General features: G+C 42.0%; 1 protein-coding gene across 2 annotated transcripts in view; it reads left to right on the top strand.

Annotated features, from left to right (window-relative positions):
- Window positions 1-1,626: 1,626 nt before the first annotated feature.
- Window positions 1,627-24,145, top strand: part of NUP153 (nucleoporin 153) — a 44,577-nt gene continuing 22,058 nt past the window's right edge. The window contains exons 1-5 of one of the 2 annotated variants that reach the window (XM_059852134.1): window positions 1,627-2,075; window positions 18,528-18,744; window positions 20,987-21,235; window positions 22,529-22,668; window positions 22,751-22,879. In XM_059852134.1, coding sequence (XP_059708117.1) covers window positions 1,983-2,075; window positions 18,528-18,744; window positions 20,987-21,235; window positions 22,529-22,668; window positions 22,751-22,879 — 828 coding nt within the window. In that variant the 5' untranslated portion in view covers window positions 1,627-1,982. The remainder of the gene's footprint in view (window positions 2,076-18,527; window positions 18,745-20,986; window positions 21,236-22,528; window positions 22,669-22,750; window positions 22,880-24,145) is intronic. The other variant, XM_059852123.1, reaches the window with a different exon arrangement.

Genomic DNA, 24,145 nt, shown 5'->3' with positions numbered 1-24,145 from the left:
CTACAAACAGGCATGGTCCAGGATAGGGATTGTCTATCACTGCAAGTCATCCCCTGCATGTAAAACTGTATTCCCAATTGTGGGGCAGGAAAGTAAGAGTGTAGTTTATGAAGAGACATATTTGGAAAGTAATTCCACTCTGCTGGGTATTGGGAATGGTTATTTCCTGTACATAACGAAAAGGGGACAAAGAACTGAGGAGTTAAGTCATGCAAGAGAACTGGGAGGACCCTGATGAAGTTCAAAAAAACCCGGTATGAAGCAGAGATGAGGCAGCACAAAATTCCCCAGTACCATTTCTTGTTACAGCTGTTCCTCTGTAGCTGCTGCCTGTTTACATTTCTGCATGCTTTGAGAATCACCTTTGTTTGAGCTCCCCATAATTCCCCCCACACCTCTCCTAGCTCCACACACCCTTTCTTCACATGTGTGCTGGGTTAAATGTAGGTTGGTGGGTTTTTTTGGTGGAAGGGATGTATGGTGCATCAGAGCTCTATCCTGAGTAACATTTTTATTGACTTGCACATAGGGAAGATACTTGTGATTTTCTGCACTGCTCAGCTCCATCCTTCCCGTGGCAAGTTGGTAATAAAATTAAAACATGAAACCATATATTTTTCTCAACTTTACCTTCAGTAAGATAAAACCCCACATTTTAAAATATTTTAACTTTGTAATAGGAATGCACTCTTCCTTTTGAGGAAGCAAAAGTCAGGGTGAAGCTTTTCCCCCCTACCTCCTTTCCACATGCCACCACTAGCCGATGAAAAACCTGCACCTGCTGTTTCTCTTGCTTACACAAACCCAATCGCTAGTGGCAGCACCGCAGACTTTCTGGTGCCGTTTTCCCTGCCGCGTTCTCCACGCTGTTCCTTGTCAGGGACAAGGGAAACATACCCCTCATGCTGTCCCTTTGGGGAGGTTCAGGGTGGAAAACTTGTGTCTTGGGGGGCTGAGTGTCAGAACGACAGAGGCAGGCTCTGCTCGGTGGTGCCAAAGAGTAGGTCAAGAGGCAAGGGGCAGAAACCGATGCACAGGAAATTCCACTTAAATACGAGGGAAAAAACTACTGCGAGAATGACTGTGCACACTGGAACATGGTGCCCACAGAGGTTGTGGGGTCTCCCTCACTGAAGAAAGTCAGGAACTGTCCGGATGCAATCTTGTGCCATGTGCTCTGGGACGCCACTGCTTGAGCGGAAAGGTTGGACTAGATGACTCACTGTGGTCTCTTTCAACCTGAGTCATTCTGTGAAACGCCGCGGGAAGAGGGGAGACGGTGGTGGAATCACCGGCGGCGAGACCCCGGCACAGATCGCTCTTAGCCCTCAAGGCGTCTCTAAGCTGCGGCCGGGAGCAGCCGTTTCCCCCGCCACGTCCCTTTGCGGGTCGCGGCAGATCCCAGCGAGCGCTTTTCCCGCGCAGCCAGCCCGGCCCGACCCCTCCCGCTCCCCTCGGAGCGGGGGCGGTGCGCGTGCGCGGTAGCGGTCGGGCCGTCGGCCCGGCGCCGCTTGTGTGACGCGCCCGCGCGGCCTGGTGACGCGCGCGCGGCCCGGGGCGGCCGCCGTGTGGTTGGTCGGCAGGGCAGGGGGTGCGGCGGCGGCGGCTCGGGCCGCGGGCGGGCGGGCGGGCGGACAGCGCGCGGGGCGCCGCCGCCGGGCGGGAGAGCGCGAGCGAGGAGCGGCGGGCGGAGGGATCGTGGAGGGAACGCGGGGAAGGGAGAGACGCGTGAGAGGGAGAGACGCGCGAGCGCGCGCGCGGGTAGGGGCGGGGCAGAGGCCGCGGAGGAGCCCCCCGCGCGCGCACCAGAGGCCGCGCGCGGCGCGTGGCGGGCGGGAGCGGCGCGGGGGGGGAAAGGCCCGGCCGGGCGCGTCCCCGCGGGGACGGTGACAGCGACAGCGCTGCTGGGCCGCGGCGGAGCACAGCGGCCGCACCAGGAGGAGGAAGACGAGGCCGCCGGCGGCGGCGGGCCGGATCGCATCATGGCCTCGGGTAGCAGCGGCGGCGGCAAGATCCGGACCCGACGGCACCACCTGGGAGCCGCGAAGCCGCCTTATGCGAGGGGCAAGCAGCAGGTGAGGTCGCGGGTCAGCCCCGTGAAGCCCTTCCCCTCCTATCCCGCTTCTCCCCCGGCTCTCCCCTCAGCGGCGGCAGGAGGCGCCCCAGAGGCCCGACCTCTTCCCTCCGCCACCCTCCCCCCCTCCCCCTCCGCTCTCCACGCAGTCCCACGTGCGCGGCTTCGGGCCGGGGTTTCCCGGTGGAGCGGCCCGTGGGGAGGGAGGAGGGAAGGGTTTCCCGCCGGGGCTGTGGGGGTTCTGGGATTTCCGGGCGCTCACCCCGCTCCGGCGCCGCCGGGCTGCGGGGGGATTCTCGCCTCCCCTTTGTCTCCCGCCTGTCCCCCGCTAGGCAGGAGCAAAGGCGGGAGGAGGAGGAGGAGGCTGCTGGGAAGGGGTAGGTGCGCATTCCCTCTCCTCGCGGTTGGAGCGGGCTGGCTCCCCTTCCACGGGATGCTCGTTTTGTCTCCGGGCTGCCTGGTTAAATCATGATTAAATCGATCTTAACTGGGTTATCAAGTTAGAGTTAATTGTCAGATTTAAGTTCATCGCTTCCAGTATTTGCTTTTCTTGACAAATTTCCAGGTTGCAAATGAGTCTGTGAGGGTGCTGGGTAGTTAGGCATCGTCCATTGTGGTTTCTTTTTTTTTTTTTTTTTTTTTTTTTTTTTTTTTTTTCCATTTTGTTTTTTGGTAGGATGCTGCCTGCGGAACCCTTAGGTTTCTTCAGTGTCTCGCCTGTGCCTAAACGTGCTGGTGCAATGCGAGCAAAATGTAATTCACGAGGCATTTGTTCTTCTTTGTATTGTAGGACAGAATAGATAGATAACAGAAAAAAAACCAGTTTTTAAATTGCAGTACGTAGATCCCGTGCCATTTAGAGTGGCTGCAGGGAGTAGAAGCAAAGATCCTTCCCAACTCCTGTTTGTCTGAGAATTTCAAGATGCCTGGAGACAGTGCTCTGGAAATACCTTTCACGTGTATTTATGAACCTGAAATTGACTGTAAAACCAAAGCGTTGACGTTATTAAATCGGTAATGTAAGCCAGGAGATTAAATACTATATGTAAAATTGAGGGTGTGTTATGCATAAATTGTTGCTCAATTAGTTTTTATTATTTGGGAAGTACTATACTTAATCCTTTGTATAGCACACTGATCAGCAGTGTTGTCCTTGTAAAGCGGGCAGGGTGACACTTCATCCAAAGAATCCCTGCACTTGCAGAGCAAATGTTGAAAGCTCCTACGTGAACAACAGAGTAATGTTGAAATTGCAATATCCTGCACGTGGTGATACTGTGTAGATAACTGATAAAACAGATGAATTTAAAATAATTGAGATGGTTTTCTGATTATTCTATTGTCTGTTACCTCTGTGTGTTTTCTAGTAGGTTTATTTAAACAATGGGGTAAAGCAAACACTTGCTTGGGGGCATATCTGTTGGATTCTGCCCAGAGCATGGATGATGCAAGTCAAATACATCAATCAAATTAACAAGTAATGTATTGGGGAAGAAATGGTAAATAGTCAAACGGATAGGTGTCAGATATGTGCATTTGTTGTAAGGGATGTCTTTTTAACCCTATGTAGCTTGCTAACCTGCATTACATAAAAAGATGAGCTCTGGGTAGATAGCTGACTTGAACTGGAATTAATTGATAAGTGTTTTTATTTTCAATATAGCATCCACTCTGCAGAAAGTATTCTGTGGTTTGGTGTTGTCTCTCAGTAATGAGTTTGGGAAGACGTGAAAGTGCTCAGTGCAGCCTGGACATGATTTCTTGCTCCCCTAACTATTATCAATAAGGAAGCTCATGGAAGTACTGTATTAAAACTGTTCTAAGTGCTTGGGGTCAAGACTGCAGTCCTGAAAACTCAGTCTCTTATCACCAACTCCAAAGGTACCTAAGCACTGAATGCCATGTTGCTAATACCTTTGAAGTTCTTAGGATATTTGGTTCTTTTCCATTTGTATGAAAGATGAGTAGCATGATGCCAGGCTTACAATAGTAAGCCTGTTGTGTGTTTTTTCTAAAGTTGTTATGCTTTCTTGATGTTATTTTGCCACAGTCTCCCAGGGAGCTTGGTCAGGTGGGAATTCTCTGGTCATGCCCAGCGTGCTGCAGAGTCAGTCTTCCATTAAGTGCAGCAACGGCTTTAGAAGACATTTGGAAGAGGAGATGCTGCTGCTTTTCAAAGATGATTAGCTAAAGCATTTGTTCAAAATGTGGTAGACCCTGCTTCAGGTTTTTTTATTTTTTTGCCTAGAGACATCAACCTACATCTTCCACTTTCTGGGCAAATATCCCAAGTTGCCAAGCTGTGTGTTGTCTTTGAGTTCTTCTGACTGAAACTGTGTTATTATCCAGAAAAAGAATGTGTGATTCATTGAGCCAGGAAGAGGATGTATAAGATGTTACCTTCCAAGAGTAGAGACATACAGCCTCTGATCCATGATTTCAGAAGTTATTTGTTTTGTATATCCTTGGAATAAACATGGAAAGTGCAGAATTTCCTGCCCTTTTCTCCCCAGGTGCCTGATAGAGCCATATTTCATTACGTTTGCATGTGTGTTTTTTTAACTGTAGAGTCTTTTTTTAAAGCAGTCTCAAATAGGAGGGATGAACAGATGCTGCTTGGAGGATGTGACTTGCAGCTTGTATTTTCTCTTGGAAGATGGAGCTATGAGTAGATTTCCTCCACTAGTGAAGGAAGTAAACCACAGTATTTTCTTTTCTGGTCTATCATCCTGCTTTATAAAAAGTGCACTGTCAGCAGCTGTATTATTAAACCAAGAAACAAAAAGTAGTAGCACCACGAGGTGAGGACAGTATCCACTCACCTACCATGAAGATTTGAGGTGGGAGACTCACATATCAGAATGAAAAGGGCCTTTTTGTATCTCTTTGGTGGGTGTTATTGGACTAGAATGGTGGAGTTCTTCCCATTGAGTATGCTTTCCTAGGGGTAGAGTGTTGACAGCTCCACACTGAATGCATTGAGTTTAGGTTATGATGTGCTCAGCACGCTGTTTACTTGGCCATCCCATGCTGAAATACCCTGCCTCCTCCTGCACTTTTTAAGGAGCTTAGGCACTTGGGTTAAAATTACAGCTTCTTTGAGAGCTAAGCACATGCCAAGTGAGGGAGCTGTTGTGTCCAGCATCTGGGTTTCATCTTCCAGATGTGGCCCCAGTGTTTCTAAGTGCTGTTTTGTCCTGGTCATTTGGTTAGACTGATGATGGGAATTACCAATGCGGATGTGTTAAATGGGAGGGATGTTTGCATTGCTGGCTTATTAAACTGCTTCTAAAAGAGTATTTGTATGTTCCTATTGTTAATTTTATGTTTAATTTTGTGCTTTTGTGTGTGTGCTCATGCTGGTTTAACTTGGAACAGTGCCATTCTCATCCAGGTAACATCCAGATTTCAGAGATTTTAAGTGTAACTTAAAGGAGAAAAGAATAAAATAACTTCTTGTGGTAATTTTTTTATTTGAGTATTAAGCATTCAGATGAAGGAGTCAGAGAAGCTTGATTCTCCTGCACTTTTATTTAAACTCATACAGGCAGATTTAAGCATGAGAAAAAAACAGTTACCTGAAAAGGTTTATAACCTTCCCATAAACATCTATATTTATGTTAAGCTTTAGCTTAGAGCTGTTTGATATTAGATATAATGTCTGTAGATTTAAACTTCTGCTGAGGAGTGATGTTTTCCTTTTTTCCTACATGTGAATGTGCCAGTGCATATTTATTTCCTAGATGTCCAAATCCAAAGATAGTTTCCTTGATGAAACCAGCATAAGTCTGTGCATGTATTGTAGTTGGTCTTGCACTGATATAGTTAGGACATAACCTGACAAAAGGGACCAGAAGGCCACTGGAAGCCACTTTCATAGACCTGGGTCATGAAAGCCCCTCTGGATTTGTGACTGTCACCAAGTCACATGAGGCATCATGTAAGGTTCTTACCAGAGGGACCAGCTACAGGACTGGGAACTGAAAACTGTATGCAGCAGTGTCTAAGGCATTGCATTGTCGCCTGCTGCTGTCTTGAAGGTAGGCCTTGCTGGGCAGTGACTGCAGGCAGTGGGCAGAAGGGATCTTACAAACCACCAGGTTTATTTTGTGAGGAAATTTTGAAACTGTGATGCTTAAGAGTTCCTAGAGTATCATATTGAGCAATGTAACCTAGGTAATGTTCCATAGGCCTTAAACAGGAAAATGCTAATTTAAAAAGTTTTTATGGACTTACACAAATACATACCATTGTATTAACTCCAGTTAACAGGACTGCACCTTGAAGCACACTTAATATGGTTGTATTTGTATGCAATTCTGCTTGATTTGGTTTAGTAGAAAGCTAGCACATTGAGCTAAAGCAAATAGATTTGGAGAAATCTTTAATGTGTATTTAAAGATTTTTTTTTCAAAAGATGGGCTGATAGTCAACATCAGAAGTTTTGTCTTTGTCCCAGCAACATGATACTGTATTGGCAAAGCAGGTGTTTAAAGTTGGCACTTGGCTTTCTACTGCTACTGTAAACAAAAATGTATCCTAATTGGGAAGAACTTATAAAACTGAGATATTGACAGTTTTTTCTCATTTAGGCTAGCAGTACTGTACACTTGTACAAATTGTAGATGATGATTGCTGTAGCATTTCATTAATATTCTAGGGTTTGTTTCAAAGTGTTGTTGTGACAGTCTTGGAGGCTGTGAAGTGTGGGGGACAAACAGTATAAGTGAGTGGTATCTTAGGAGAAGAAAAAAGCAGATTAAATAATTGACTGTGTTAGCTGGGACACTGCAAATTGTCTTTGGTTGCTGGCAGCACATCACTTTCTCTGCGTTATTTATTCCTCCAGTCACTAATAAGAACCAGTTCTTGCTCCCTTGCCATGGACAACCTGAGCTGCTGCTGATTCTAACAACTCTGCAGGACGGAGTTCAGAATCTCTTTTGTGTGCCCAAAAATGTTTGAGGAAAAGTATTCCAGGGTGCTGCAGCTGGTGGGCTGCCATAGCATCATGTAATGAATTCATAACACACTGGCATGACTGGCTCAGTGGACATAGGGCAAACGGTGGATGTTGTTTACCAGGACTTTAGCAATGCCTGCAGCATGGTCCCCCATGTGATCCCTGTTGTCCACTTGGTGAAATACAGACTTGTCAGGTGGAACGTAAAGTGATTGGAAAATTAGCAGGACCATTGAACTCAAAGGGTTGTGACCAGCAGTACAAAGATCCAGTGGCAGCCAATTGCTAATAGAGCTCTCAGAGGTTGATATTGAGGCTGATGCTGTTCTATGTCTTTATTAACAGCCTGGGATGAAGGAATGGCATGGATCCTCAGCAGTTTCCCAGATAATACCAAACCCTTGGGAACTTCAGCCCTGTTGCATAATGAAGAATAGGGCTGCCATTAAGGGATCTAAGCAGAAGTGGGCTGCCAAGAACCTTGTAAGTTTTAATAAAGGCAAATGTTAAGTCCTTCATCTGGGACAAAACAACCCCACCTGCCTGCTGGACAGCAAGTTGAACGTGAGTCAGCAGCACGCTCTTGAGGTAAAGGCCAGCTGCATACTGGGAGGTATTAGTAAGTGTGTGGGATAGATGTTAAGGGAGTTGCTTTTTCAAGTGTTGCATGCAGCACTTCTAGGACTGCATCTGGACTGTTGTCTCTAGTTTTGGCCTCTCCAGTTCAAAAAAAGACAAGGAAAACATACAGGAGTGAGTCTGGTTGAGAGACACCAAATTCATGATGGCTTAGAGAACTGGGTGTGTTTAGATTAAGAGCAGCAAATACCTAATAAGACTATAGAGAAGGTGTAGCAAGGCTCTTCTAGGAGATTCATAGCAGTACAAAGGGACAATGGACTCAAGATGCCAACATGGAAATTCTGATTTCATAATGGGAAAAATCTTTTAACTATGAGACTAGTCAGCATGTTTGAAGAACTGCCCAAAGATGTCTCAAAACCCAGGTGGACCTGCTGGTTTTGGCCATTCTCTGAGGAGCAAGTTGTAGTAATAGGTGATCTCTGGGGTACCATGCAGCCTCTGTGTGTGTGTGGTTCTGTCAGAGCTGCTGCAGCTGAACCACAGAGCACACACGGGCATAGTTTCAGCGTAAATGTCACTGTTGCTCTAGATTTGCAATCCTTTTGCTGGTCCATCCTCTAATTCTGTCTTTGGGGTTGTGCTGTCTCTTGACGATAATGATTCTGTCTCACTGTTGCAGTTTTTCCAGAGTAAATTGCGAGCTTGACCTCAAAAAGAGAGTAACTAAGAGGCTTTTTTCTAGGGTTGCTATTTTGCTGACAAATTTTTAAAAATGTTTTCTGTCTTCTTAGTGGTACGTCATGTGATACACTTCTCCATTTTTTTCTGCTATTAAGTTGTAAAAAATCTCATATTTTTTGCTTTTTAATGTTCGATGTCATCAATTCAGTATTTATTGTACTGCCCTTGGCTTGGTGCAACCCCAGTATCAATGCAAGCTGGGGCACGAGTAGATGGAGAGCAGCTCTGCCAAGGACTTGGGGTTGCTGATGGATGAGAGGCTGCGTATGAGTTGGCAATGTGTGCTTCCAGAAAGCCAGACATATCCTGGGCTGCATCCAAAGCAGTGTGGCCAGCAGGTTGAGGGAGGGGATTCTGTTCTTCCACTCCTCGCTGGTGTGAGGCCCCACCTGGAGTATTTGCATCCGTCTCTGAGGTCTAAGCACAGGAAGGACATGAACCTGTTGGAGTGAGGCCAGAGATGGGCCTCAAGAATTGTCAGGGGGCAGGAGAGCCTCTGCCGCAAAGACAGGCTGAGAGAGTTCGTGTTCTTTAGCCTGTAGAAGAGAAGGTTCTGGGAAGACCTTATGAACACCTTTGAGAACCTAAAGGGGACTTGGACTCCTTTAAATGAAGGAGGGTTGATTCACACTGCATGTAAGGAAGAATTTTTTAAGAGGATGATGATACATTGGAACATTGGAACAGGTTGCCCAGAGAGGTGTTTGAAGCTCTGTCTGTGGAAACATTCGAGGTCAGGTTAGATGGGGCTCTAAGCAACCTGTTCTAATTGAAGGTTCTCCTACTCATTGCAGGGAAGTTTGGACTAGATGACCTCTAAAGGTCCCTTCCAATCCAAAACATTCTATGAATCTGTATGTGTTGCACTTGAGTACAGGATCTTTGGGTGGATTTGGCTTGAGCCTACTGTAGTTTTTTCAACTAAACATGATTTCATCGTTGCATTCCCATTTGCTGGGATGATATGTGTGTGCTTACACAGATACACCAGCATGCATTGAGTCCTACACTTGTGAATAGCACATAGACAATTTGCAAATACATGAGCCGGTCGTAAACTTTCCTTCTCTTTGCTGAGGCTATTTAATGTTTTCTTGATGGTTCTGCTCTTGAAAAAAGTTCTGTGAGAGTGTCTTGGGGAGCTGTCTGGCTTTGCTTTTAGTTATGATTGTATTTGAATCAAATGTGTTTGAAGTATGTCTCAAGACTCCTTCCCCTATTAGAGCTCAAGGCCTGGTGACTTCCAAGACTGAAGTAAACCAAGCAAAGAGCTAAACTGTTCACTTGTCATTTCCTTTGAGACTGAATTACAGTGAGGCACTGAAATATTTACAGTAATGAGATATTGAATTGGTGAGACTGTAATACAGGTGTATTTGTAATTAAAATTATCCTAAGCAAAACGGATAAAAACAAGGCTTAAACTGATTTAAATGTAGCTGTGTTCAGGAATTGCTTGATGCAACCAGATATGTATTAAAGTTATCTGTAACAGTGCATGTGTTCTAATGTCAGCCCTCAGTATTTGTTACTAAACTTACTTTACAGAGTTGTAGAATATATACATATTTGTAGATGATTTTTTAGTGACCTTCAGTCACCAAAAAAAATCATCTCTACCTGCAATGGCAATTTTTCATGTTGCTGGTAAGAGAAGTGTCTGAAGGTACTGATTATATGTTTAAAGTGAGATGCTCTTGGTTCTGTCAGTTGCAGTATGATGAAAAATATGGCCAGGAAAACACTGCTGCCTCTCACAAAGGAAGATTACTGCCCTGCAGCAGAGCTGAGGCTACCTGGGATTTACAGTTTCAGAATATTACCTTAAAACGTCAGAGAATGTAACAGTACCCCTCACTGCTTCAGCTAAAGCAGCTGTGTCCAAGGGTCATTACTTTGGTTTCTCTTAAGCACCAGTTCTTACATTTTAGAATCTAGTCAGGAAGTGTATGCACCAGGGTTAGATGTGTCAAATTTAAAGTAATTGCAGGTTATGCTGGTTAGATGAATTGTGAGGCTTAACTTTTGCATGTTGCGCAATGTCTGTGGATGATACTTAAAAGGTAGGAAGGCTTTGAGTTCTGCTGAAGTACCAAATGATCACAGTGATTGACTAAATGCGATGATTTAGTTACTTGATTTTAATTTACCTGTTAAAATTTGTGAATTAGATAACATATCTAATTGCAGCAGGTGCAACAGGGTTGGCTATAGATTTTGCGAAATGACTTGTATGTGCTATTATCAGCTCACTTTATAGATCAGCATGGACAGAAAAGATACTTCAGAGGGAGGATATTAATATTTTGCTGGTTTTTGCTAATACTGTTGTATATTTAAAAAATTAATTCCAGTCTTCTGTTTTGAAGACTGTGTTTTCCAGAATGTCAGGAGTGAGATTTCATAGCTTAGTTTTGTGAAATATGCTTCAAACCTTCAAGCCTTATCCTCACTGGGAAGCAGTGGACATAGGGATGGACATTGGCAAGCTCCAAGTTGATCTAGGATGGCATTTAACTGTTTCTTCAGGAGTTGTTGCAGAATTTGGGCTGCCCATTTTTGGGTTTAAATACATAGTGTGTCCTCACCACTTTGTGCCTTAGTGTGATGGTTGTGATGGTACCTTGTTTTGTTTCTGAGTGCTCTCAGGCAAAATGACATTGAAAATGTGTTCTTTGCTGGGAGCCTTGTGCATTGTAGCGAGTAGCAAATTTGTAGTGTGGGGTATGATGCATTGATAGCCACCTTGTATGCATGAACTCCTTGGCTGTAAATGCCAAGGAGAGGAAGATTTTGCCATTACCAGTTACGTTTGGTGATGTTGAAATACTGTAATGAATTGCATATTAATGTATATAGAATACCTATAAATAAGATAAACAATTTTATGCATTAATAATGTATTTAAATCCTAAATATAAAATGTGTGTTATACTTTGTAAAATCTGATAGCTTGTGCTAATAGGCTTGTAAAGACCATCCATTGCCATGGGAAATGTACTTCTTGATCATTCCAGTTTTAAACTTGTCCATGTGGTTATGTCAGAAATAAAAGTAGTAAGTTAAAGACTATAGGGTTTCCTTATAGGAAAGATATTCTGAGTAGCATTTCAATTAATATAATTCTAGATACTGCTTATGCAGCTTACCTGGGGACACACTGTAGCAGCTGAGTTGAGCAGTCCTCAATTTAAAAATGTTAACTACTTGGAGTTCCCTCTTAAATTGGGAAAAAAAGAACTTTAAAACTGCTTTTGAAGTTGTAAGGGAAAATAGTCCCGTGAATCTTAAACTTTTTGGTTTTGCTGCTGATAAATTTCCATCTCAAAGTGTAATATGAATGTAATTTACAGCACCCATTGTTGATTGCTGCTGAGGGTTAACTAGTGCCTGTGTAGTGCTTCCTAAAAGGAAGAAAGAAAGGTAGCTTGTACTTCATGGCACGTTTTGTAATGTTGTCACTGTGTCAGCTGAAGGTGTGGACAAAACTTCAGATTAAAACCATTCAGTGTCACAGGGATTTAACTTAGTGTGTTAGGCACTGATTTATCTCTCAGAGCACGTACTGGTGTTTTGCTCTCAGTTATAAGTGATAATAATGTATACAGATGTGCATACAGTGCCAGAAAATACCTGAATTTCCCTGGAACCTTTATTCTAAAGCTAACTAGACTAAGGAAAATAAGGCTCACTTAAGCAATAAGAAAGAAATACACACACATCTGGTAATATAATCCCTTCTTCAAGACTTTCAGGAATAAATCTGAACTAGTCCACTTGCCTTAAATGAAATTGTTGTTTTTCAAATGTTACATAATTAATAACATTCCTGAAACATATTGTTCATATTAAGTCATAAGTTTTATTGTCCTTTTTCTAAATGAAATATCAAACTCTGCTGTCCTACATCCAAATTGAAGCCACTCCCTGAATAGCAAAAGCAGAGTTAGTCTAATCCAGTCTAAGTCTGCTGCTGCAAGAGACAATCATGTCATCTTTCCATTTCTGTTCCTACTGTTGCATGAGCATCAATGCAGGCATATGATAAGCTGCACCAGCAACCTGAGGATAGTCCTCACCATTATAGTCTATAGACAGATTTTTGGTTGGATCTATTTAATAGAGCCTTTCTACAGTTCATCATTTGGTTGTTTGTATGTGCTAGTGGCAGCGCAAGGGAAGGGTGAGGTGAAGAGGAGAATGGGAAAGTGTCTTTCATGACAATACAGACACAGGATGATTGAAAGAAGGGAGAAGTTTTATTTCACGTTCCTCTGGTTCTGGCTGCCTGATTGTGCTTTCTCTCAGGCCAGCTCTGGTGTGCTGAGCCAGTTTAACTCATTGGCCCAGCAGAGAAACACGTACTTTTTTGCCAGATTAATGAATTCAGCTAGTATGGAGAGTAGCCTGCTATATGCCAGAGCTGGCATGAGCTAACTGTGGGGGGTGGAGGGCAAGAAAATTCCTTTTTGGTGTTTGGAATTTGTTAAAATTGATCTGCTCTGTCTCAGTGAACTTCACTGATAGCTTTCATTTTGAGGACTTATTGGTTCATATGTTCTGATAACTTTGACTTTGAAATTGGAAGCAAGGAAGTCTCTGAGAGGCAAGAATTTGATGCTTTTCAGAGGTATGTGTACAGTGAAGTGGAAATCAGCTCTTTTATCCAGTTGTTTATTTTGCATCTCTGACAAATTTCTGTAAGTGTATGACTTACATAATTTTTATACAATTTTTTCATACTAGAACCTCCTGGACTGTAATCAGCTCAGTTACAAAACGGATGTTTTTGAGTAATGTGTCACTGCTGAGTGCTTCTGCCAGTACTTTCCTCACCCTATGCTATGTGAAAGACCCTTACATGCTGGAACAACTGTCCTATTCTGTAAATATTTTTGGCCAAGAAATATATTTTTGGCCAGCTATTGCCTGCTTTTAAGTTTGGAATTCAAACTGTGACCACAAACTACTGATTTTTCTTTCTTTCTTTCTGTAAATCCTTTGAATAAATGGTCTTTTAAAGTAGTAAATTATGACACCTGTTTGTTAACTGATACTTCTGTCTACATATCTTTTGCTTAGTGGGTTTATGTATCTTTTTACATATCTTATCTGTTTACATATCTTTTGTAGCCAGCGTGGGTTTATGATCCTGCTTGACCAATCTGATCTCCTGTGATAGCGTTACCCACTTAGTAGATGAGGGAAAGGTTCTGAGTGTTGGGATGTCATCTACCTAGAATTTAGTAAAGCCTTTGACACCATTTCCCATGGCATTCTCCTGGCTTCCCATGGCATTCTCCTGGCTTCCCATGGTGTGAATGGGTGTGATCTTTGCTGAGTAAAAAAACTGTGTGGATGGCCAGGCCCAGAGGGTGGTGGTGAAAGGGGTTACATTCAACTGGTGACCAGTCACAAATGGTGTTTGCCAGGGCTCAATACTGGGGCCAGTCCTTATTAACACCTTCATCAATGACGTGGACAAGGGGATCGATTGTACCCTAAGCCAGTTTGCAGATGACACCAAGCTGGGCAGGAGTGTTGATAGCTGGAGGACTGGAAAGTTCTAGACAGGGGTCTGGGAAGGCTGAGTAGATGGGCTGAGGCCAGTTGTATGAGGTTCAGTAAGATGAAGTGCCAAGTCCTGAATTTGGGTCACGACAACCCCCTGCTGGCTGGGGTAAAGGGTGTCTGGAAAGCTGCAAGGCGGAAAAGGACCTGGTGGTGCTGGTCAGCAGTGTCTGAACAGCAGCCAGCTGTGCCCAGGGGGCCAGGAAGGCCAGTGGCATCCAGGCCTCTATCAGCAATAGTGTCGTCAGGAGGACCAGGGCAGTGATTCTCCCCCTGTACTCAGCACTGGTGATTCTCCCCCTGTACTCAGCACTGAGATACCACACCTGGTATCTGGTGTTCAGATTTGGGCCACTTTCTGTGAGGAACGCACTGAGGGGCTAGAGCCTGTCCAGAGAAGGGCAGTTGAAGCTGGCACTTGAGGATGTGGTTTAATGGTGAACATGATGGTAGTGCTGAATTAACAGTTGGACTTGATGATCCTAAAGGTGTTTTCCAACTTTAATGATTCCATGATCTTTTGAGAAGAGGGCTTTGGACCCTCCAAGGAAGGATTCGAGTCTCCAACACAGGGCTTTGGCCCCTGGAAATAGGCTTTTGGAGGTGAGTAGGAGGGTTTGAATGCTGCAGTTGGATTTTCTTGGATTTTGTGCCCTCAAATGATGCTTCAGTCCCTTGAACTGAGGCTCTGCTCCCTAGAAATGGGTTTTTGGAGGCATAGAGGAAGGCTTTGAGCCCATTATATAAAGGCTGAATCCTCAATGGGAGGCTTTGGAAGCTAGGATTTGGGCCTGGAGATGTGCCTTTGTACTCTATAATAAAGAGTTTGAATTCTACAAATGAGGCTTTGGGCCTTCCAAATCAGACTTGGAGCCTTTAAGATAATGCTCTGGACCCTGCAGATGAGTCTTGGGACCTAAGGAGCAGGGCTTGAAACTCGGTAATGAGTGTTTGTGCCCAAACAAGGAGGGTTTGGACTCTTGGATCACAGTTGGACACAGTGATCTAAGATGTCTTTTCCAGCCTTTATAGTTCAGTGATTCCATGATGTCAAGCCGATATGCCTTGGAGTAGCTGTTACTGTAGTTACTGTTGCTATGAAGTTTGTATACATAGACTTAGACCTAGCAGAGCTGCAGACACTTGAGATGATGCACAGATTTTGAAAAACTGTTCTAAATACCTATTCATAAGCTACTGGATCTTTGTGGTGCATTTTCGTTTTGTTCAGCTTTCCTGCTGATAATTTTTTGGGATGAGTGTATTTGAGGTGATAGCAGTTGATACTGACAGCCACTCAAACCTCTGAAATCAGTCAGTTAAGGAGTAAAACATGTTCACTGAATAAAACACAGCAGTCACATAGTTGGGATTGCCCCTGTGAGTCTTCTGCCCTTCCATGATATTGTTTGGTACTTGTGTGGCCTGTAGAAATGAGAAATTATGACCATTAGACTGCGTGCCAGTGCCGCGTCCTCTGCTCCCAACCTGAGACTGGGAACTAGAACAGTTTTTGTGCAGTAGCGTGTTCAGAGTAGCTGTACTGAATGAAGGTGTTTTGGCAGAAACTGATTCATATTTGTAGCATGAGAAGATCAGGATCTGAGCAGTTTGCTCGAGAATAAGCCTGCTAGAGTTGTCTATTGCTGTGTCTTTTGTATTTCATATCTGAAGATCTGTTGGCATCAATGAGATGTGTGCTGTCCTTGTCAGCCTTCTAGAAGGATTAATGATTCCTCTCTGAGGAGATGGGATGAGCAAAGTGCAGAGCTGGTGACACAGAAGTAGTCGAGGGGGAGTGCTCTGCTGCTGACAGGGTTGGCTTGTTTGCATGTGCAGAGAGAGGGAAAGGGTGTTCAAATGCATGTGCTGAAATTGAAGTATAAGAAAACTGCAAGTTAGGGAAAGATTAAAATGCCAGCTTTAAAGACAGTGTAAGGCATTACATTTTGCTGAATTGTTCTGGCAGGAATAAGCAGTATGCATGTTCAAATGTGTAGTTGGTCAGTGGTACCTTAACTGCCTGACTTGATCAGGAATCCAACCACAGAGCTTTAGTGATTGGCTTTTAGCTCTGATGGGCAGATAAGAGATGATGGAAGGAATTCTGGGTTGGGTTTTTTTTTTTTTGGTGTGTCATCTGTTTGTATTTGAATAGACATACCTGGGGAATGTGGAATACTTTTAGGGGGAAGGTGGTTTTTTTAATGGAATCTGGTTCTGATGATGGCTCATTTATAATGCCTACATAGTTCTTTCACAGTGCCTTTAATATATTTTGCTGACAGGAAATGTAGGTGCCTTTACATGTGTTTTGCTTTCTCTTGCTTTGTCACTAGGCAGCATTATTCTGGAGTATAAAACCATGCTCCTTGTCTACCACTGTGCCTAAGCGGGATGGAGCAGGCCATTAGTACTTGGTACAGTACGGCTGTGCTGAGTTCCAGCTCATGGGCAGGTTTGGGAAGTTACCCTGTGTTACCCAGCTTGGAATGCTGAATATGTGGAGAATGGCAAGGCTGCCATTTGCATGAAAGGGTCAAACCAGTCTGGTGTCAGATATGGATGGTAAAACGTCATCTTAGTTAATTACTTGTCTAGCTACATTCTCCAGTTACTCATTAGGATTACTAATGATTGGGTGTTTACTCTTCTGGATGCCTGTGGCTTCTTCCATCTTGAGTCTCAGGTAGCTTTCAGTCCTCGGAGGGTTTCCTCAGCAAGAGAATCATACTGACACCTGTTTTATGGCCAGTAATGTCTTACTCTTGAATGGAGAGATTCTCTAGTTTAATACTGAATATAGTAATGCCTAGCTTTTTGTCAAGAGCAATTGCCTTGGATGCAGTTTGTGTCCTGACCACTTGCTTATTTTGGCAAATTTTAAGTCCTCTGAGTTCTTGATATGCTTTTATTCATAGCAGCAAAATACTCACTCCCCTAAAGGGGGACAGTGTGTTGCAAGTAAAGGTGAAAATGAGGGGCTGGGAGCAGAGTACAGACTGCCTCTTTGCTGGTGCCAGGCACTGAACTGCTTTTGAGCTCTGGTGTTGAGGATTAGTTTTTTGTAGAATAGCAGCAACTCCCTAAACATGGCATATTAGTGTGCATCTTCGTGTGGTAATTGTGATAGATGCATTTATTATGCTGTATTCTATCTAGTTTAAGCTGTCTCAGGCTAGTTATTCTGTCTTTGTGCAAGTAAGAGATTAAATTACAGATCCTTATGAAAAAATGTCAAATTGTAAATTAAGATGACTTTCTTCCTGTGAATAGACTTTTGTTTTCTACCTTGCTTTTCTCCTCTTTGCCAGCCCCCCTTCTAACTCCAGATTTAAGGGTGTCCCATAAGTTGGTGTTTATGTTACTTTGTATGAAATATGTGAATGTCAGATACGGACTTTCTCTTTCATGTGTGCTGAATTTTTAAAGAAAGTTGAATACAACAGCGTTCTTGTTTCAGAGTTGTTTACTAGACTAACTACTACATGTTCAAAGAATGTTTTCAATTTTCTATACATGAATAATAATTTTTAGAAATTTTTGTTGCCTAAACCCAGAAAAACAACAAAGTACCTTGATGCATGTGTTAGCAACAGGCAATGAAGTTCCACAAAAATCTTTTTTATGCTCTTGTTGCTTTTCAGTTTCCAAAGTGTTGAAATTGTGGAGGTAGCTTTGGCGGTTTCTAAAGCTTGTGGAGGTTAGCAGCAGGTTCTGTGGCAGCAGTCAGTGTAAGAGGGGCATCTTCATCTTGCAAGCACTCTGCTGCACAGGGTTGAGATTTGACAAGAAGGCATGTTGAAATTTTGAGGATATGATGGGAAATAAGTGACTGCCTAAAACCAAAAAGAAATATTTATTTAACATTTTGAATGTAAGCATTACAAATAATTGGTAAATGTCAAAATGGAAATGGTTTTTATGTATTCAGTAACTGCCAAATATTAAGGTTTGTAGATACAAAATTTTAACATCCCATGAAATGAAATTTTATCAAATTGAATCTATTCAACAGGACTGTAGTGAGGAGTCTGTTTTTCAACTGTAGCTGTTTCCTCCGAGATCCTTTAGGGATCCCTTCACTATTCAGAACAGAATAAGTGGGGTTTTTAGTGAGCATTGTTCCTGCAGTTCAGCATTAGAAAAAGAAATATTTAAATTCACTGATTTTAGTAGCTATTACTGCTCATCGCTATTGCTGTAGATAATTGCTGAGCTTCTGGGTTTGATGTTTTTTCAAGTGAAGATGTCCTCAAAACAACATGTGTACATCAGGAGTTATTTAGAAATTTATTTTCTTTATGACCTTGTGACTTGACAAGCCTTTGGTGAACTTCAGCTGTAGTTTCAGAATGTGGAAATTTTGCCAAGGTTACTGGGAAGTGCAGAAACTGATGGGTTAGTAGTAAATCAATGTTAAGTGCATTTTTGTCATGCATGTTCCAGAAGTATAGGAATTCTTTATGAAGGATCCACCACCTTCTTATCTTACTCATCTGAATATTGCTATCTAATGTCTGTCTTTGAGGTCTGTGCAAGGTTGCATCCCAGAGTATGCTGCTGACTGTACTCATATATTTTTCTTTCAAGCTGGGGCTCCTCAGCAGAGTGACTGAATCAGTGAAAAACATTGTACCAGGATGGTTGCAGAAGTATTTCAATAAAAGGGAAGATAAATGTGTAGATATGAATGAAACTGCAAGCGAGGAAGAGAATCCAGTAAACTATCACCATGATTATGCAAATGAAGATGCCATGGTAATTGATGGGAGAGTCACGCCTGAATCAGCAAGAATTAATTTGGAAGGTATGTGAAATATCATTTAGTATTCTGACCATCTGTATTTATTCACAGATTTCTAGTTTTGAATCTACATTTCTAGGGGAGGCTGGTAGGAGCGTTTGGACAGAAAAAAAAGCAAAAACCAAAAAATCCGGCAACACCCAAACCAAAATGACCAAGCTGCTGAAAACCCCAACCCAGAATGACCCCACACATAGGAAAAACACAGGAAAAAGCCTCAGTAACTCAGTTTTTAGAACTGCCTTAGCTTCAAAGTTTAAACGTACTGGAATTTCACTTAGAGCCCTTGGAAGTCATGAGTTAACTTCAGGTAGTCAAGTAACCAAGTGTAAAATATTGCTAGCATTCATTTGCTAGCAATATTGCTAGTGTGTTGGGTTACATTTTCTTTTTAAAGGATCTGGGATGAAAGTTTATCTAATTGCTTAAGGTAGTAGAAACATTAATCTGTTTTGTTGTCCTCAAAACAAAAGACCAAATGCTAGAATGCCAGAGGAGAAATCCTTCATGTGTCCTGATTTTTTTTTTCTTTTCCTTTGGGCTTCTACCAGGAAATTTATTAAATTTCATTGTTAGTTTAGTGGAGATCTGGGGAACTTTGTTTATGACATTATTATTTTGAAATACTTTGTAACATTCTGTGGCATTGCTATCTTGGGGTCTTTAGAAACTATTTGGATCCTTGGCAAAGAAGTTTACTACTCTTTTATCATGTTAAAATGATTCTGTGCTTTTTATCTGTGCCTCTCACTGTTTCTGTAGTACTCCATGAATTTCCATATGCTCTCATCTGAGTTTCTCTTAAATTAGTAGTTTTGGGAACTCAGTTTTTAATTAGGTGAGATATTTTGTCTGAGCATGTGTACATAACCATCTGTGTGGACAGTCAGCTGCTTCTGTTGTTGGCAGAATGAAAAGTAATGAGGAAATACCTTTCTCACCAATGTTATCTAATTGTAAATAAGGAGCTTTACAGTTCTCTGTGTAGCTGTAGCTTGAGCATAAGTTTGTATAAAGGAATAGAGAAGGTTTTCATGAATCAGTAACATGTGTTGGCTTTCCTGAAGAATTGTGTGAAAGGACCTTTCAGTGAGAACAGCTGCACAGCAAAATTTCTAGCTCCAAGAAATCAGGAGCAGATGGGACCCACTAGAACCTTCAGTAGCTTGTGTTGCAGTTTGTGGACATTGTAGTTAATCTTTCTAGCAGTAGTTAATGATATTTTTTTTTATTGTTACTGGTGTTTTTATTTTAGAAAGCCTGTTTCTTTGGCTATGAGGTACCAATGTGCAAGTGCCTCTGTTCCTTTGCTTAGCCAGCCTTTGGGCTGATAACACTTTCTTTCAACTCAAACAAGACAGTCTTAAAAATCTACCAGTGCTTTGGAGAATTAATTACTAGCAGTGCAGTGTTTATGAAGATTGAAGTAGCTAGTTTAAGCTTCAGCACAAATGTCAGGATGGTAGTGTCTCAAAATTATGTTTATACCCAGAAATCATGGGAAGGACTGTAGGCATATGGATATGAGGCAAGATGGCCAGTAATTGCTATTCTGTTCATGTGGCAAGCTGGAGCTGTGAGAACACCTCTTGCAGGACACTGCCAGTGTTTACAGACCCTTTTCATGAGGAAGAAATGCCTGTCTTACAAATGAGGCTGCGTTGCTTACTTGTCCTTTGTGTCAAAATCTCAAAAACTAATGGATAGGAGATAATTTGCCTGTAGCATGACCTGATATGGTAGAATTTGGAAGGGAGGATGATGACACCAGCACAAATAAACCCCTGAAAATCTTTGCAAATACATATTTTTATGTTACATACTCAGACTAGCACCATCTTTTTTACGAGATGATAAAAACCTGCAGAGTTGTTCATAACTTATCATGTAATCTCAAATTTTCAAAAGCTTATTGTAAGCATTACCCAGAGGAGAAGGAATTTATAGATGTTTGATTTAGTGAAACACATAGTTTAAGCGCTTGAGTGCAGGGTCAGATTTTGATGAAATTCAGAAAAATCCCATCCTTAAGTACTTCTTAATGCAACATTAATGCTTAGTATTACAAGCGGTGTTGCTGTTGTAATCAGACAGATGAAACCCTATCTGGGTGAGGAAGTTAAATTCGGCTTCTCTATTTTTGTGCATAGAACTTGGCAATAAGCATGGCTGTTGATAGAAAACAGGTTTTGGCTTCTGTGAGCTTGTCTGTAGGGAAGCTGATTGTCTCGCTGTTCTTGTTTAGAACCATCCACGAGCAGGTCTGCACTGAACTTTTCGGATGTGTTAACAAGGCCCTCCCTTCACCGGAGCCATTTAAACTGCGCCATGTTGGATTCCACAGTCCCGCACTGTCAGCCCTCCACATCTTCCACACTTGGTATCGGCAGTCCTGGGCTGTCCCTTGTAAAGGAAATAAAAGATTCTACCTCTCAGCATGATGACGATAACATCTCAACAACCAGTGGCTTCTCCTCTAGGGCATCTGATAAAGGTAACTTCTATATTCTCTATTGGATTTGTTTGATGCCATGAAGTACTTTGTATTCCTTAATATTCCACACTGCCTTATTAAATAAAGTAGGAGAATGTCAGCTCTAGGTGTTAGAATTAAATTTAATTTTTAGTATTTTAAAAGCATATAATCCTATCACCTTTTAAATGTAACCATGCTTGGCACACATTTATGAGTCCATTATATTCTAAAGAGTCAGTGGTGATAAATACAATTTTAGCTTGATTATCTGTAAATCTTGAATGGGGATAATAGGAGATGAAGATGGCTTTCTGTAGCTTGATCGCTGGGTTGGTTGCCCAGAAGGAGGATTGACTCAGAAAATCTCACAGCTGGCTAAATATGAGTAAATATGGTTGAAAAGTAAAAACACAAGATATTCTCAATTTTTTTTTACCAGGAGTCAATAAAGCAACTATGTTTGTGCTGCCTTTTTTTTTTTTTTTCTCTTCTTGGCAGAGGGCATAATTTGTGAATACTTCCTTGTTTTTTGCCAAATTCAGTAAAGAATGTACGCCATTTTTAAGTAAAAAAAACCCGCAAGACCTTGTATTTATGTAGAATGTGACCTAGGTGTCTTGCTGAGAAAGGGCAAAACAGCAAGTTTGCAAATTATTCTAGTTCCTCCTATAAATGGGGATGGAGATGTGCTCAGCCAGTTCTCTGGAGACCATAGTTTGACAATTCAGAGTAGGTGTTGACAGGGTGTAGTGATATAACCTGAGTTTGCTAGAACTTTCTGGTATATCTCCATAGGACATACAGAAAATAGGTGGTTAACTGTGTTAATTCAGCCTTTGGATAATTTTTCAGGTTTAAGGTTTGGTCAGTTCTGTCCTATGCTGGTTTCCAACCCTCTGCCAATATAGGAAAAACCTTGCATCATTAGAGATGCACCAGTGTTTATGCAGTTCCTTTATTTTATAATGAAAGAAGAAAAAATAAAATTGTGTTGTATTGGAAATGTGCTGTTAACTTGTGAATGCTTTTGAAAGATTCGTATTGGATCAGTATTGAAAATACGGAAAGGTCATGCATTTGCAGTTCTGTGAACAGATTTTAGGTTCAGAGTTGGTACTTGAGTTTCATACCATATGTGAAATTAATCTGTTTGAAGAGCTTTGAAGGTTAGAGTGCCAGAGAAATCAGTGTTAAGGGACCTTTTCATTTTGTGAGATGTTTTTGTAGAGAACTCTGGATTTGTTTGATGTTTAATACTAAATTTCTCTATGTACACGAGGCATTTACATATGGCATTTGTCATTTTGGCAGATATCACAGTTTCAAAAAATAGTTCAGCACCACTGCTCTGGTCCCCAGAGGCTGAAAGATCTCATTCCCTCTCACAGCATCCTGCATCTAGCTCTAAAAAACCTGCATTCAATTTGTCTGCTTTTGGATCTCCCTCTCCTGTAAGTACTGCACGGTATTAATTTTAGTCAAGTTGAATGTGTAGCCATTTTACTAACCACTTACCGTAATATCTTTCTGTAGTCACTTGGAAACACTTCTGTCTTTAAGACAAGACAGCTTGGGGATTCTCCATTTTACCCAGGAAAGACCTCTTATGGTGGTGCAGCTGCAGCAGCAAGACAGACAAAAGTGCAGATTTCTGCTTACCAGGTATGAGAACAGTAGTGCAGCATGAGGGAAAATATAACTGAAGTACAGAAGGGGGAGCTCAGCCAAAAAAGCTCTGAGCTGGGAACTTAACTTGAAAAATGTGGCAACAGTTCCTATCTTGCTCACTCAGCCTACAGGTTTGGTTTCAATTCTTGTGTAACACTTTCTGTAGAAATGCTTGTCATAAAGCACAAGAATGACAGTAGCATCTTAGTTGCTGGGCAGTTTCTTCTTCAGTTATGTCTTCCAGAAATTTCCATGTTCTGCCATGGTCTGCCTCTGTAATATGGTAAAATAAAATGTGAATAATTACAATGATGGCATAACTTTGAAAACTTTGTTAATAGCAGCAAAAGTTACCTTCCTGATACTTGCCTGTAGATCTTACACAAGCACTCAAACTATGAACATATTGTGCATTTTTTAATATAGTAGTATACAAAAGGCAAATTTGCTCATCCTTTGTACTTCTGTTACTGAGAGGGAGACATGCAGTCCTACATGCTGCATATCACGATAAACAAAAGGATGCTCTCTAATTTACTGTCATTCACAAGGCTCATGGGAAGAGCTGCTTGTCCCCAAGTGTTCTTTGTGGTCTAAAGTGAACCAGCAAATTAAAAATCTTGACCGCTCTCAGTAGCTAGAGCTGAATCTAAAAGCAAGTCAGTAAAATCTGATTTGGTTCTGATTTGTTTAAATGAGAATGCCCTTTGTTAAAAAACTAAAAAGTCAAAAGGAACTTTAAGGAACTGAAGATAAGTTTGCTGCACCTATTTTGGCAGTCTGTTTCTACGATGGAACAAGGGGACTCAATTTCCTGTTTCAGGGAAATCTTGAACCTTATGGGTTTTCCTGACTTGGTGTTGAGTGAAACTTGAGAATATTTAAAATTTCTGTAAGCTAGAAGTCGTCTTTGGTCAGCTATTTCCATTTTTGACAAAAATTCTGGATTATGTTGAAAAGAGGAAGCAAATATTAGGCTTTTAAAGGAGAGACAAGCTTGTTTGTTGCTGTGTACAGTGAGTCTCACTTACGTGTTCTATGTGTTGTGTGATCTGCTTCCTGTCTTCACATAGTGGTGTGGGAAGCATGATGTGTAACATAAGAGGTGTAACATAGTTTTTTTTTAAAAAATTGTTACACTGAGGTTTTTTAAAATTATGTTCAGTCATGTGGTACAGCATTGACTTTTTCAGTGTATTATTTTAGATCTGTGACAGTTCAAATCAGATCTTTATCTTTCTAAACAGAGAAAAGATCTGC

This window comes from Haemorhous mexicanus, chromosome 1 (assembly GCF_027477595.1).
Source record: "Haemorhous mexicanus isolate bHaeMex1 chromosome 1, bHaeMex1.pri, whole genome shotgun sequence".
In the NCBI taxonomy this organism is placed as follows: Eukaryota; Metazoa; Chordata; class Aves; order Passeriformes; family Fringillidae; genus Haemorhous; species Haemorhous mexicanus.
The sequence above is the reverse complement of the archived record's forward strand: the minus strand, read 5'-3'. Positions and strand labels throughout refer to the sequence as shown.